The 15363-nt window shown below is 46.4% G+C and overlaps 1 protein-coding gene across 4 annotated transcripts in view; it reads right to left on the reverse strand.

Annotated features, from left to right (window-relative positions):
- Positions 1-15363, reverse strand: part of LEKR1 (leucine, glutamate and lysine rich 1) — a 185287-nt gene that overhangs the window by 131630 nt on the left and 38294 nt on the right. For 2 of the 4 annotated variants that reach the window (XM_073359605.1, XM_073359602.1), the window contains one exon: positions 406-502. In XM_073359605.1, the coding sequence (XP_073215706.1) occupies positions 406-453 (48 nt within the window). In that variant the 5' untranslated portion in view covers positions 454-502. Of the gene's footprint in view, positions 1-405; positions 1828-1850; positions 2523-15363 lie in introns of those variants that run through there. The other 2 variants (XM_073359604.1, XM_073359601.1) reach the window with 2 other exon arrangements.

Here is a 15363-nt window from a genome sequence, read left to right on the forward strand (position 1 = left end):
AACTGCAAACCATTATAAAAAGTGACTTTAGTCTCCACTTGTGGGTGTCAATAAGCTCCTCCCATACCAAAGACATCAGTTACCTTCACACCAATATACTTCAAACAGGAAAAAAAATAATCTTTATACATCCACATTCTCATACACTAAGACAAAATATGAAGTGGAATTGGAGGGTATACAATTTTTATTGGCACTCATTTGAGAAGACTAATACATACTTGTTCTGCACTCATCCCAAACTCATGGCAGTAAATATAGGCACATAGAAATCGTTGTACTGGATCAGATGCTGTATTTGTAGAGCATTTTTAGACTATGTAAATGACTTCCAACCTGTGAAATATTCATAAGTCATTGAAGAATTTTGACCCCTGATGTTGTTATATTTCTCATATTTCTTACCTTTTGGATTTCTTCTGGTAACGGATGCACAGGAACATGTCGATCCATGGCCTTCCAGAATTCAGGCACACTTATGAAGCAGGGCCACACAAAACCCCTGGAGATTAAATGGTCAGAATTCATTTTAACAAGGATGGGGGGGAAACTTTAAATATCTTGGGCAGCATTTTCAGAGGAGTTGTATGTGTACTTTTTTCTATTTTATTGCAATCCTGCTCAAGGCTTCATCATTTTGTACATAGTGACAAGACAGAACTACACACACCATATATAGCCCCATTCTCTCTTGTCCTCCTACAGCTTAAAGGATCTGGGCTTGTCTACACTACTGCTTAAGCCAAAGTAATTTACGTCACTCGGGGGTGAAAAAGCCACCTCCCTGAGCGACACAAGTTACATCCACCTAAGCACTGTCCACACCAGTGTTTATGTCTGCGGGAACCGCTCTCTCGCTGACACAGCTTCCACCTCTCGCCTAGGTGGAGTAATTATGCGGATGGGAGAGCAGCTGCACCTATGTAGCGCTTCTAGTGTAGACTAGTCCACAAATGAGAATTATTCCACTGGTACTCTGTTCTGTTTTCATCTATGAATTTAAGAATGAAAGTTTCTAATGAAATTGGAAGCAGTCCATCTATAGAAACATTAACATTATTTAGTCATATCAGGTTAAATTCCACCTTCATTTCCACCAACACAATTCCGCTCGCCCCTGTGCTGTTACACAATCTCAACTGAGAGAAGAATTTGGTTCATTGACTTCAGTGCAGTCGTGTTGGGCATCAGCAAGATTTGACCCAGGGATGCCAGTAGGGTGACACAGACATGAGGGTGAGCACAATCTAGCCCAGTGACTTCAGTGGTGCTCTGCATAAGTCTGAGCCAGAGCCCAGTCTTGTCCCACTGTCTTGATAGAGCTGGTGCATGCAGGCGAGAGCTCAGTGGGGCACGGTGGGGGAGAACAAGAGCAGAATTTGGCCACTGACTGCAGTGGGAGTGGAAAGAAGCCAGACTTTAGCCCCATGGGGCAGTGCTGGGACCAGCCCGAGCTGTTGACAACTCTCCTGGTTCATGATGCCTACAAAAAAGCTTGGCAGCATAAGGCCCCCCTGGTGAGCTGAGGGGGCTGCCTAGGGTGCCTGTGTGCTGCTTCCTCCTACTGCCCCACGGCCTTGTCCCGGGCTGTAAGCGCCGTGGGGCGGGGGCCGGCTTCCCGGGCCGGTCTGTACAGCGGGGCCCTGGCCCACAGTGGGGCGGCGTGGGCCGAGGAAGCTGCGCGGAGCCTCGCCGGCAGGGTCCGATCCCGAGCGCAGCGGATCGCAGGGCGCCGCCCCTGACCCCGACCGGGGCCTGCGGGGGTGGGTGACCCCGAGGGGAAAAGGAGCGGCCGCGGGGAGAGGGGGACATGCAGGGTGTTGGGGGGCGGGGATCGGGCGTTTTCTTACCTCGGCGTCCTCGCGCGGCCGGGGACTCCAACGGCTTCTCTGGTAACCACGGCAACCGCGCAACATTGAGGGGCGTAACGACGCGTGAGTTGACGTAGGAGAAGCGGAAGAGAGTCACGTGCCAGGCGAAAGAGAAGCCCGAGGCCGCGGCGGGAGTGGGCAGCCGGAGAGGCAGAAGCGCAGTGTGGAGTAGGTAGGGGAAGCGGTAGCGGTGGGGGCAGCAGGGAGCGGGTGTTTTCATCTGATCTAGCTGCTCAAAGCTAGGCTCGCTCAGGCTGTAACTCCTGCTCGTGTGGAGATTATAAACCTCCATCTCTTCGCGAGGAGTTTCGCTCGTTTGTTAACTCACGTTAAGAACACATTCTCCTCCCCCCCCCCCCCACCAAGATAATGCCGGTGAATGATGACAACAAGGAAAAGGGGGGCAAGAGGTGATGCAACCGTGTACAAACAGATGGTGGCTGTGTTTGCAGAGGCAAATTTATATACTACTTTAAGTTATGAAATAATATCCAGTGAGACTGCCCGGTCTGCAGACTGATTGGGGTGTTGTCCAGAGACAGCACATGCTTCCATCAAAACACATGTGCAACAGTTAATACATTTTGATGTGTGCTTTCTATATTAGACAACAAAAAGCCAATGAGATAATAATGATTATGTGTAGCTATTGTATCTGATGACTGGAGTCATGGCTGATGTAAAGGTATGATTTATCAACTTGTTACTGTATTTTATTGAGTGAGAAAATGTTAACTAGCACACCAGAATTAACCCTTGCTATTCCAAAAGAACTATCTTTAACTTCCACCTGGACAGGCACAAACAAGGGCAGGCAAGACTTTGCTTTATCACCTCTTCTAATAAGCCCCTGTAATAATCAAGTACAACTGCCACCATCCCTATTGTTCTACAGAGATTTGTGGAGCGCCTCAGGTACAGAATCTTAACTGAATCTAAAACAGCATTTTGCTGTTGCTCCCATGTGTGTGGGGCAGGGCCCACCTATGTCATCTCAAGCATCTGCTACTTTTGAATTTGCCATACTGCTGCATGATGGATTGTGGTGACCTACACTCCACTCCTTAATCCATATTTAACATTAGTGGTCAACAGTGGGAGAAGCAGTATATTCAGGCCCACCACATGTTGTGGACAGGGAGAGGATAACCAGCTGACTACCTACCCAGTTTTATTGAAAACAGAAAATCCTGATTTCACTTGAGCTGTCTGTGACCCTAGAATTGACTCTAAAGCCTGGGTCAATCCCTGTAAACTAGGACATCTGTTCACCCTCTATATGAACTGTCTGCTTTGCCAGCCCTGAATGAAATCTGTCTGAGTTTACAGTAGAGCAACAAAAAGTAAATAAATTAATGAAAGATGTGAGAATCAAAATAGGAGTTCTTATTATGACTTTCTATTGAATTAATTTCATATCTTATACTAGCTTCTTTTCATTTGTGTTTATTTTATGTGAAGCCTCCTGCATCTACACCAAGGCCAGGAATCTGGGGCTTTTTATTTTATTGTGTCTTGTAAGCCTTGCCACAACAAACCCTGGGTTTAGTTCACACACTGGTGAAGTCATTGTTCTGGATTTTTTTTAAACAGTTGTGGTCAATCAGACCTTTTGTCTAGTTCCTGCACTCATGTGAACCCATATAACTCTCTGGTACTGCGGATGAGGCTTTGACCACAGAACGTCCTCCTGGCTTCATGACTGCATCTTTAAAAGTTGTTCATTTCATAAGCAATATACACTTACAATACTGTCCTTTCATTTTTAAACTATGATATTAAATTAGACAAATTGTCTTAGCAGAGGGTCTGATTATTTAGCAAAGACATGATATGTGATGAAACATCTGTTGGAATTCTGAACTGGAAAAAGGTTAGCAGCAAGTCTCCTGTAATGAAAAATAAGACAATCATTGCACAATGTTGTTGATCTAACTGATTTCATTTGTGTGTGGCCCATTCATTACTTGTTAATTCTGTTTATTTCTATATGAAAGAGAGGTTATGTCTAGCACAAAACTATATGCATAAAACTACACTAAAGTAACATTAAGGTTTAAACTAACTGAAGATGGACCCCTAGCCCACGTAGTGCTGATCATCCACATCAGTCAGTGACTTCAAAGGTCATAACCATAAGGAAAGAACTTGCTGTGCAAACTTCAGCATACAGCATTGCCAGTACACTACAGCTGGGCACTGCAATGTGTGAGCATTTATTCAGGGATCCCACAAAAGAGTTTTGATGTATTTCTTTTACAAATATGAACAAAGTACCCTTGTTTATTTGGTGAAATTCTTAAAATTTCAAAATACATTAAAGAGCATGAATTAAAATAAGCAAGGAAATATAGCGTTAGGGGTTTCTGCCTGGTTCTAGTTCACTTCTGAACACTATATGTAGCTAGCCCAATAGAGAGATGCAACACCCATGGAAGTCTATTGACCTGATCCTGCATTCATTGAAGTCAATAGCAATTTCTGCTATCAACTTGAATTGGAGCAGGATCCAACCTAGGAGCTGTAGGTGTGCTTGACCCCTCTCAGGACCCAGCCAGGGTGAAGTTTATTCAGAGCCCAGCTCGTTATATATACATGCCAGCATTGACAAGAATATTTAGGGAGAAATATAGACACAGTTTCCTGCCCCTTTTAAACTGATTGCATTACCGGAGAGTGGGGAATGGTAATTGTTTTGCTGAAAACTAGGGACTGTGCCTCCTAAAATGGGGATGTTTTGCAGTGTACACAGTGTGTACTTAGGCACAGTTTGTTACGATCAGAGTGAAGGCAGCTGTTACTGAATTTTCCTCCTTTTATTGTTAGAGATCTGATTTGAACTCTTAACAAAACTCCCCTCTTAGGATATGCGGTGGAAGGGAGGCATATTTACATGTGGTTACTTCGAAGCAGGGTGGCCAAACAGGAACAGTTTGAATGAGGGAGGGTTGTTTTTTTATTGTTAAAAGATAGAATAAGATTTACAGTCCCTCAGTGCAACGAACACACGCACACCCAGAGCAAAATCCTCTTTCACCAGCTGCAGAGACTTGAAAAGCCTGATCCCTAAATGAGAAAGGCTCCCTCCCCCGGAGCAGGTCTGAGGGACGTTTCATTGAGAAGTTTATGAGTTATGTGGAGATGGAGAGCAGGCTGCAGAGCTCCCACTAGGTTTGCTGTAAGCGGGTTTCTCTCCCAGCTGTTACACTCCCCTGATAACGAGGAGACTGCGTGTTCCTCCTCCCTAGTGAACTCACTGCCCGTCCCAGCAATAGCGTGACTCTCTTGGCTGGGCTTGGAAAGCAGAAGCTAAGCGTTTAGAGATTAACTGCTCCTCCCGCCCCAGAGCACCTGCACGCCAGCCCGGAAGCAGGGAGAGGTCTCCGGGGTCACTGGGGCAGGAGCATGAATTGCGTGTGCCTCAGCAGCTCGCTGATCCCTGCACATCACGCAATATCCCGGAGCCCAGCTGGCAGCGGCGGCAGCCCTGGCGTGCCAGGCGCGCATACGTGTCACGGCACAGGGCGGCCGCACGGAAAGCGCAGCTCCTCCTGCAGGGCATAACCCCGCTGCCAGGGCATCTACCTCCCGGGACACTGCCCAGCTCCCGGGGCAGTGCCTACCTCTGGGTACCAGAGCAGTGTTCAGCTCCCAGGCACGGAGTTCGACGGTTCAGCTCCGTGGGTACCACAGGCACCCAGCTCCATGGGCAGCGCAGGACAATGCCCAGATCCTGGGCGCCAGCTGGCCGGCTCCCCGTCAGGGCAGGCCATCATCGCCCAGGCCGGCTCTGATCTCCAGAGCATGACCGGTGCCTCCCCACCCTGGGGGAATCCGATTTCTCGGCTGCACTTCGCGTGTATCCGTGGGTGACTAACTCCCCATGAGCGCTGCTGGGAGCTTTGCGTGCAGACCTTAAAGCTGGGCTAACTCGCGAATCCTGAGCGTGGCACAAGCAAAGCAGCCGGGCCCCTTTCATCTCTAGGAGCGCTTCTTATTTTCGCGATCAAGCCAGACATGCAATCCAGGCAGCTCAGAAATAGAATTTTCGACACCAGGACACGAAAGAAGCGTCCACCCTCTTATTAACCTATTTACATGGGAGGGTGGAAACGTCACTGAATCCCTTTATCTCAAAACATCAGCGCTAGAAATTAGGTAATCACGACGGGGCTGGCTGTCGCTAGCTGTAGATGAGACAGCCAAATATAGATGTCGCACGCACGCAGGCTTCATGGTGTTTCTCTCTCTGTGTATGTGCGTATCCACACACACTGATTTCCATTAGGGCTTTTGAAAATCCCTACAGGGATTAGGCACCTATTACAACGGCGTATGGGCTCTCCGCGTGTGTTTCTAAGAACGTGATGAACCCGAAATAGTAGCCCATCTCTCCACAGCGCCCCCCCCAGCCCGCCGCCGCAGACCCATTTAATAGTTCAGCACCATGTAATGCTTTGTAGCGCCCTAAACGTTCAAAGCGCTTTACAGACATTAACTAACTAAATCATGCAGTCTCACGCAGGAGGAACATATGTTTAAAGGTCAAAATCGAGGGTTGACGAGTTCTTTTAACCGTGGCCGAAAGCCAGGGGTTTCTCAGTCCTTTCCACAGGCTATATGTGAACAGCTCCGGTTCGCCCCCCCCTCCCCTCCCCACCCTACCCCACCCCCCAGTGGTGCAATCTGACTACCCCTACGCAGCCCATTCTGGGGGGAAGCGGGGTGGGAGGCAGCTTAGTGTCGAGTCAGTTCCATCGCGCTGCAATCCCGCCTGCATCGCCCCAAAGCACCCGACTCAGTGGGTTCACCTTGAATGATGTGCGGGGGTGGGTGGCAGGGGGCTGCGCTGCGTGTGAAGCAGCACAGAGCGGTTTGAACCACATTTTTAGGAAGTTGGAGGTGTTTCATTGCGCGCCGTATTAAAGGGAGAGCCCGGCCGCCCGGTCCTTTGATTAGTGTAAAAAAACAAACAAAAAAACCTCCAGCGTTTGATTTGCCTTCTGCACATATGTTCCGCCTGCGTGAGACCGGCAGAGTGATTTGTATGGAGGGGGCCCTGAAGGCGCTGAGGAGGTGGAGAGCTGGGGACCGTTCTCAGCTCCTGTCACGCTATTGCTGTGTAAATTTCAGGGTAAGGGTGTCGTGCAGATCGGCGCTGAGATCCGTTTAAATAACCACAGTGTTATGATTGTGAAAGAGAGTAGTCACGCAGCAGCCGGGAGCTGTAGGGAAAGGGCAGGGCAGGGCTCTTCCTCCCCCCACGCCGAGTCGACTCTGCGGCTGTGTGAGAGGAGATCCTGTCACTTATACCACACACACACACACACCCCGCTTGTACACAGCGGGAGGGTGACTGAGCCTGCGGTAAAGCAGTCCCACCTCGGGAAATGGAGCGATCGGTATTGAACACACACATACACGCGCACACAACCACAACGTGAGGGGTAGCAAAGCGGGGGTGGGAGTAGGGGGACCAGGCCCGTACATGCAGCATGAGTAACTGCTACTGCCATCGCTTTTTGCTCTGAAATGACCTGTGGTGTTTTCTAAATGTAGCATCAAATTATCCTAAAGCGGAAATCGGCGCAGAAACAGCTGACACCGCACCCACCATCACGCTTTACTGGCTGCATATTCCTGGAAACGACCATATGGAACTGACAAGAATAAACCTACCTCAGCCCCCTGCTAGACACGTGATCCTGCAATTAAGGGGGTGGGGGGGCGCAGCATGAATGTAGACATATACCGACCCTGTTAATATTAGCATAACTTTTAAGGGGAGAGTTTTGTGAGGTTCGTGAGGCCGAATCACCATTTGCCAGGCGGCAGGAGTGGCTTCAAGGCCAAACGGACAGGCAAGAAAATGAGTGCAAGGTACGCAGCGACAACCGGAGTCTGACCCTGCCATTGTCTCCCGGGAGGCGGCAGCTCAAACATAGGACAGGGGTGAAACTTCGCATAGTACTTCCACATCACCAGGCCGGGGCATTGACAGCGTGCGTCCCTCACAGCGCCCCAAGCAGAACACAGATGCAGGAAGGGATCCTGACCCTGGCTGGGGGCGTGGTGAGGGAAGCTCTTTTTCTCAGTATAAGTGACTGGGTCTGCTTGCCTGACAGGCCAGTTGTAATAATCTAACAGGTGCTTTATCTTTTCTGGTAAAAAGCCTATTATTTGATAGGTGGAAGGCCTTGTGCTTTTAGGGCTGTTCTGTTTGGTTTGGGTTTTTCATCCAATAAACAGTATTAATACAAAAAGAAAAGGAGGACTTGTGGCACCTTAGAGACTAGCCAATTTATTTGAGCATAAGCTTTCGTGAGCTACAGCTCACTTCATCGGATGCATGCATGACTGTATTTTCCACCACATGCATCCGATGAAGTGAGCTGTAGCTCACGAAAGCTTATGCTCAAATACATTGGTTAGTCTCTAAGGTGCCACAAGTCCTCCTTTTCTTTTTGCGAATACAGACTAACACGGCTGCTACTCTGAAACCTGTATTAATACAGTTTACAGAAGCAACCTTGCCTTGTTACCCTCAACCAACTCTGCTGTGACATGCCTTATCATTCCTAATGCTCAGCGAGGGGAATGGAGAGATAAAGCTACTGTTTAGTTTGACCACCCCATAGGTATGCATAGGGTGGTATCCATAGCGCTCCGCTGAGAATTAAAATCCAAGAGCCTGTGTTGGCCTTGCAGGCTAGGCCTCCAAAACAAATGGAGAGTGAGGTGAGACAAAGTAGGAGGGGTCAAAGGAAGGAGAAGGTTTTCAGCAGTGTGGAAGGTCATGACATGAGGTTATTTCTGGTGCTGTAGCTACACAGCTGGTTAGTTCCTGTTTTTAAATTGTGTTGGTTGTTTGATTTGCTTTTTTTACATCAGTGGCATAGCTAGGAGTGGAAATTTGGGTGGGCCCCAACTTTTGGGTGAATGGGCAATAACAGACTGTGCTAGCTCAGCTTCTCCCCTGACTCCATGCCCTCTTCCTAGCCCTGGTGCTCCAGACACAGGGCTTCACCTGCCAAGCTGGACATGCCCATGGGGCGGCTCAGAAAATGGCGAGGCAGAGCTGCCGGAGCCTAGCTTTCTGAAGGGTGGGTGCATAGCTCCATCCTGGATTTCAGGTGCCTGAGTGATGCTCTGGGGCCTCTATGGCAGCACTATACCCCTGCTCAGATTTGGGTGGGCCTGGATGCTAAGTGAGTGGGCAACAGCTCACTCAGGCACACCCGTGGCTATGCCCCGTTTTACATTTTTGCAACAAGGATGGGTTCAGAAGTGGGAAGGAGGGAACTGAAAGTGCAGGCTGGATGGGGACCAGGGCCAGCAAGGTAATTCCAGACAAAGGGACAGTGTAGGCAAAAGTGCAGAAACGCTTGTGGGAGAGGGACTCACAGAGGCTGTGAAAGCTAGTAGAGCTGCCAGAGCATAAAGGAGTCAGGGAGTAGAACGGTGGGAGAGGAAAGAGAGTTGTGGGAAGGAGCAGAACTGTGCACACAGCACTGAAGGCAAAGACAGGGAGTTTTCATTTGATGCAGAGGGTAGTGTGATGCCAGCGAAGAATGGAAATATGGCAATACTGAAGGGAAGGAGGTTGCCGTACTCTAGGTGGGACATTACCAAACCAAAGACAAGAAATAGGGATGCAGCTGTTATAGAAAAGGAATCAGCAGGATTGGACAATGACTTGATGTTAGAAGAGGAGAGGAGAGATGTCAAGCATGATATCAAGGGTGTCTGCTTGGAAGACAGGCAACAGAGCGGATTTCATGATTATGATGGAAAAGGAAGGGAGGATATGAAGGCAAATGAGTTCATATTGCATTTGAGTTGGCAGCAGGACATCTAGGGACAGATATCAGAAAGAGATTCATAGTTGTAAGATTGAAGTGAGGGACAGGTCAGGAGCACAGAGACAGGTGTAGTGGTCATCAGCACAGAAGTGGGAGTTAAAGCCATAAGAGCTCAAATAGTCTCTCATCCATTTTAATGTAAAGGGAGAGGAGGATGGGGCCACAGACCAAGCCCCAGGGACACCAGTGGAAGAGAGTTCAAAGTCTTGGTCCTTCTCTTCAAGGTGCTCAGTGGCCTGGGCCCAGCAAAGCTGGAACACCCAAAATTTCAGGATGAGGACTGTGGTCAACAACCTTCCTCCTCAAGCAAAATGGAACTTTCTACCATAAGGATAAAGTTCCTCTATAAAGGGAGGGAGCTTTCTCAGGGGCCAGGACAAGCTTCCCACAGGAACTAAGGGCCAACACAAATCTCACTTCCTTCTCTCCAAGTGCAAGGTGACCTGCCTTGTCTAAGTTATACACACTGCTGTGTGGTTATTAAAAACCTAACAAAACCCTCTCTACAACAAAATGCTCCACTGCACACACAGTTCTCCCTCTTAGGAGAGGATGGAGAAGGAACGCATAACAAATGGTCATCCTGATGCTTAATGCACTACTGGAAAGCACTCAGATCCTATAATAATGAAGGTGGTATAAGAACCTGTATAGAACTGGTTAGATAGGAAAAGGAACCACCAACAAGACAGACACTGAAAAGTCAGGAAGCAGAGAGTACTAAAGAGAATGGAGTGACTGACAGTATGAATCCAGCAGACAAATTGGAAGGTAAGAGGAAAGAAGCCCTTGGATTTGGCCAGGAAGTTATCACTACAGATATGACTAACAGCAGCTTCAGTGGAGTGTACTTGTAATATATAGTGCCCATTCCCTTGTATTTGTTTCCATAAAGCATTCTGAGATCCAGTTTTCATGAAAGACTATATATCAAAATAAAGTCCCAACCTATATCAGTAATCAGTTGGGATTAGTCTCATGAGTCAAGGCTTGCAGGCCCTCCTAAAATTGTATTATGATGAATACTATTCTGGACTTCCACTCACCTTCTGCTGCTCTGGATTGACCCAATCAACCACTTCTAATAATGGTGGTATTAATTACTTTGTTCTAGGTTGTCTTAACCTTTCCTCCTCCTCCTGGTGATGTTACATCATGACGGGTCAATACAATGTGATGCATCAACACATCATGATATGAAAATGTAAATGTTGCATTGTTGTGACAAGTGACCTGATGTGTCCCATAGGACAATTGTAAATAGGTGACAACCCTACAGTAGGATAGCACAGGGTGTACTTTAATTATGTGTACATTTGGATGGTTAACAAAACTTAATTATGATCTTATGCTTTGCAGTGAAGCTAGATTGACAGTACCGTACAATAAGAACTGTAACTCAGAATCTGATATGGCTCCCATTAAACTCATTGGTAAAACTCTCATTGTCTTCAAATGGAAGCAGGATTAGAAAATCAGGGACCTCAGGAAGTCATCTAGTCCAACCCCCTGCTCAAAGCAGGACCAATACCCAATTTTTGCCCCAGATCCCAAATGGCCCCCTCAAGGATTGAACTCACAACCCTGGGTTCAGCAGGCCAATGCTCAAACCACTGAGCTATTCCTCCCCCCCCTTAGGGTCTACTGTGCAATTTATTCATATATTAATATGATTAGAATGATATTCACAACAAAAAGATTAATAACTTGTATGTAGTTTATTAAAAGGTAAACAATTACATCTTTAGAACATAACAGATGCATGTAATAGAAATAGATATATGGCATGACAGCCAATTTAAGTATATCGAACACCATATGAAAAAAGAAAACTGTTGCCCTGAGCCTATCCATGCTTATATCAGTGTAAACTAGGGTTAATTCCACTGAAAGTTAATGAAGTTACAACAGAATAAAATCAGTGTGAGATCAGAATCAGGATCTGTGACTGTATAATGTAATGAACCTTAAATGCATTTCCATTCAGATATTGATTAGTCTGGCAACAAAAGGGAGAAGCAGACAGTTAAATGATGCATGTGAGAGAGAATCGGGCAGGTTGATTCTATGATGTGCTTGGAGTGGAAAGTTAAAAGTGGAGTGTTAAAAGAAAAACATGCACCTTGAAGAGTTTGTCACTTCGAATCTCTTAAAGCACAAAAGTAGAGCCAGGTGATCTATGCACCGTGAACAATTTATTTAATTAATTTAGCTGTCATTACTCTTTGTGAATCATCTGTGATCAGGTCATGATTTCTGCACATTTATTATTTGTAATTGTCCTAATGATTTGTAAAAGCAAATTTTCACCTATAAATTGCTTGCATAATAGTCATTAGAAGTATTTGCTATTCATCTAAAAAAACTGCCAAACAAACAATTTGGCACAATTGGTAGTGAGAGGCCAAGAAGAGTAGGGTGTTCAGGTGCACTAGCTGAGGCCGAAGTACATTGGCAGAGCTATGTGTCAAGAAGCACTTACGGTACCTGCCTACACTATGCCTAGCTCTAGCCCATACTTTGGGTCCTTCATTTTCACAAGCAGTGAATTCCCCCACCATTGTTTTTAAAGTCTAAGATACATACGGCATTGACAGTGGCTTCATTATTTCTGATGCCTGACTTCTACACCGCTTCATTTGTGGATAAGGACTGAGATAAATTACTTTCCAGGTGTATTAGCTGCCTAGCAACTGGTTGCCAGGGAAAAAAATCAGGAGGTCAGAATAGATGTTTCAGTTACTTTGATCCTTTAGGATCGAACCTTTAATAAGGCAGCATGGTCTAGTAGAGGGAATGCAATGCTTGTGCAGCACTTTGCAAATGTAAACCCGACTTGCCCTACTCATGTGAATAAAACTTTTCCTATAAGAGCAAAACATTTTGAAATTAAAATTAAAACAACATTAGTCTGTCAATATGAAGTCATAAAAAGAGCTCATCTTCCTCTCGGTTACACAGTGCTTCTCCAGTGACTTCAGGCACCATCAACGGTACCTTGCAGCCCCACTTTTCCCACTCCATTGACAGAGGGGCTGCAAAACAACAATAAAATATTCTCTTGCAGAACACCCCTACTGCAAGCACAGAGCTGGCTAGCCTGGCTCTGTGCTCCCCTGCAGGATCCCTCAGTGCAGGAGAAGTTCAAGGCTGTGTCAGGATGGGCCAGGAGGAGGCATGACTAGGGTGTTCTTACACCCCATCTTTTTCCTGTCTGTTTAAGGCCCACAGAGACCATGGTGGCTGAGGTACAAGTTAGGACAGCCCTGAGGGTTGCCCTAACATGAGCTGGGGCCCCCTACCAGCCCTAGGATAAGGGAGGTATAAGTCACTTCCCACTGGGCTGGGCTCTGAACCAAGATAGGGATTAATTAAGGCCTTAAATGGGGTTCCACCAGTGTAAATAAGAAGAAGATGGTGCCCAAAGTGTCTAGTTTTAAGTCAATGGCTCTGGTTTTGAAAACAAGATAATATTCTCAACTCTGATGCTGCATGCACCCAAGATTATATAAACAAGTAAATACCTGATAGTAATTTTAGGAGGTGCTTTAGCCTTCTCTTGTTCTGATTCCATTAGCATTTTTTAAAGAAATTACCTCACTTCATGGTGGTAAAAACTATGGAGTCCCCAGCTGTACCAGTACACAGTGCTGTCACTGTGGATTAGTCATGTCCATTACCACAAGAAAATTGGGAGCTAAGTCTCACATTTTATAGTTTATAGGATCTTTTTTACAGTCAATGATTTTTTCCCCCTACATAATACAAAATTATATAAAAAAATAAGCATCTTGACCTTTTGCTGCTTGCCATTTACTACTGAATGTGAGTGAAAGATGGCCATAGTGTTACACAAGGTGTGCAGAAAGCCATCTCTAGCCAGATAAACACAACAGTACAATGGGTGAATGCCTCTTCCCATTTCCCTCAGTGGGATTGTGACAGTCTAGAGTCTAGCAAGCTGGGAGCTGACTCCCACAGTACACATCATGTATGTGTAAAGGGTGGAGAGACAAAATCAGTTTAGTGACTTAAGGTGCAGGTGTCCAGCAGGACAGAATTTGTCTCACTGTCTTTATGCTCCTTACTGCTCAGCTTTTCCATTGTGGGTCCTTCCTTTATCCCGTTACTCAAGCATGACTTGCCTGTCACATGGATTAGAGGTTTTAAATAGCAGAAACCTAGTTTCTGGGATGCAGCTATGACTCAAGACCCTAAATTTTAATAAGCTGTTCAGAGGGTTTTTTTGTGGTTAGTTGGAATTAATGCCTGCAGAGCAATGACGCTATCATGCTACTGTCTGCTCTCTTTAGTGTGCACCTTTCATTATAGTATCTAGGCACAGTCACAAATTTAAAAGACCAACATTTCCAGTTTGGAAACAAACCACATTCTCCCTACAATTAAAGGCATTTTATTATTGCTAAATATTTATATTGCAGTGATGCTCTGAGGCCCCAACCAGGATTATGGACCACTGTGTTTGGTGCACTGCAAAGCGCAAAATAAAAGACAGTCCCTGCCCCAAGGAGTTTACAGCTGACCTATATCCACAAGTTACGTTTAGGTGGTTACTTGCCAAAGAACTATTGCCATAGTAATTTTGCAGCCCTTTTGTTTGCTAGAAGGCAAGTCAACAGAGAATAATCTTGCATCAGGCACTGCAGGCTGCAGGACTCCATCAGCCTGACTTCTGGTGGGAGCAAGTTTTACAGCTGAGGGGCCTCTGTTGAGAATGCCTGGCGCCTGAGATACCAGACTTATTATCTGTGGTTAGCTGGATGGAAAGCGTTAAAAATGGAAACAAACAAAAAAGTAGTGGTACTCTTCCAAGCTCCTCCCATAAAAAAAACTCTATCCACTTACACTACTCAGAGCAGAAAAAGGATGGTCCAGGTGTTGGAGCACTAATTGAGACCAAAGGAGATCCAGGTTCAACTCTTGCTCCACCACAAACATCCTGTGTGACCCGGGACAAGTTACTCTGTGCCTCAATTCCTCATCTGTAAAATGAGGGTAATAGTTCTGCCCTACCTCACAGGGATGTTGTGAGGGTAAATACATTAAACATTGTGGAATGTACCTACAACAGACAGGCACCACACACAATACTGTAATGATCCTGCTGGCTCATAACAGGGTACTGCATTAACTCCCAGTTTAAACACTCAGCCAGCAGAGTACAGGAATGGAAAATAAATCATTTTATTTTTATTCAGAGGGCTGGATTAGAGCAGAAGCACTGGCCAGAGACAGCAGCCTGACAGCTGGTTGTGGAGAGAAGGCTGGAGAACAACCGTGAAGGTAGGACTGGAGGGTCTGACAGCTGGACAGACCAGAGCTGGACCTGCTGCTGGCCGGGGGAAGACGTAGCCTTAGCAGGAAGACACATGGGTGAAGCCAGACAGTGTGGAGGGGTTACAATGGGACTTCTCTGTTACTTTCATACGCCTGGCTTGGACTGCCCAGAGGGGCTGGGTTGGGAACTTTTGGGTTCCTTTTTGGTAGCTGTTAAAGCAAGCGAGCCTGGGATGTTCACATCTTTTATTTCTGGCAGCCCTAGTAAAGGAATCTGCACTTACACAAAGTGAGAGTGCCCTGAGTGGATTCTCAAGGGCTAGAGGCTGGAG

This window comes from Lepidochelys kempii, chromosome 9, assembly GCF_965140265.1.
Source record: "Lepidochelys kempii isolate rLepKem1 chromosome 9, rLepKem1.hap2, whole genome shotgun sequence".
Taxonomy (NCBI): Eukaryota; Metazoa; Chordata; order Testudines; family Cheloniidae; genus Lepidochelys; species Lepidochelys kempii.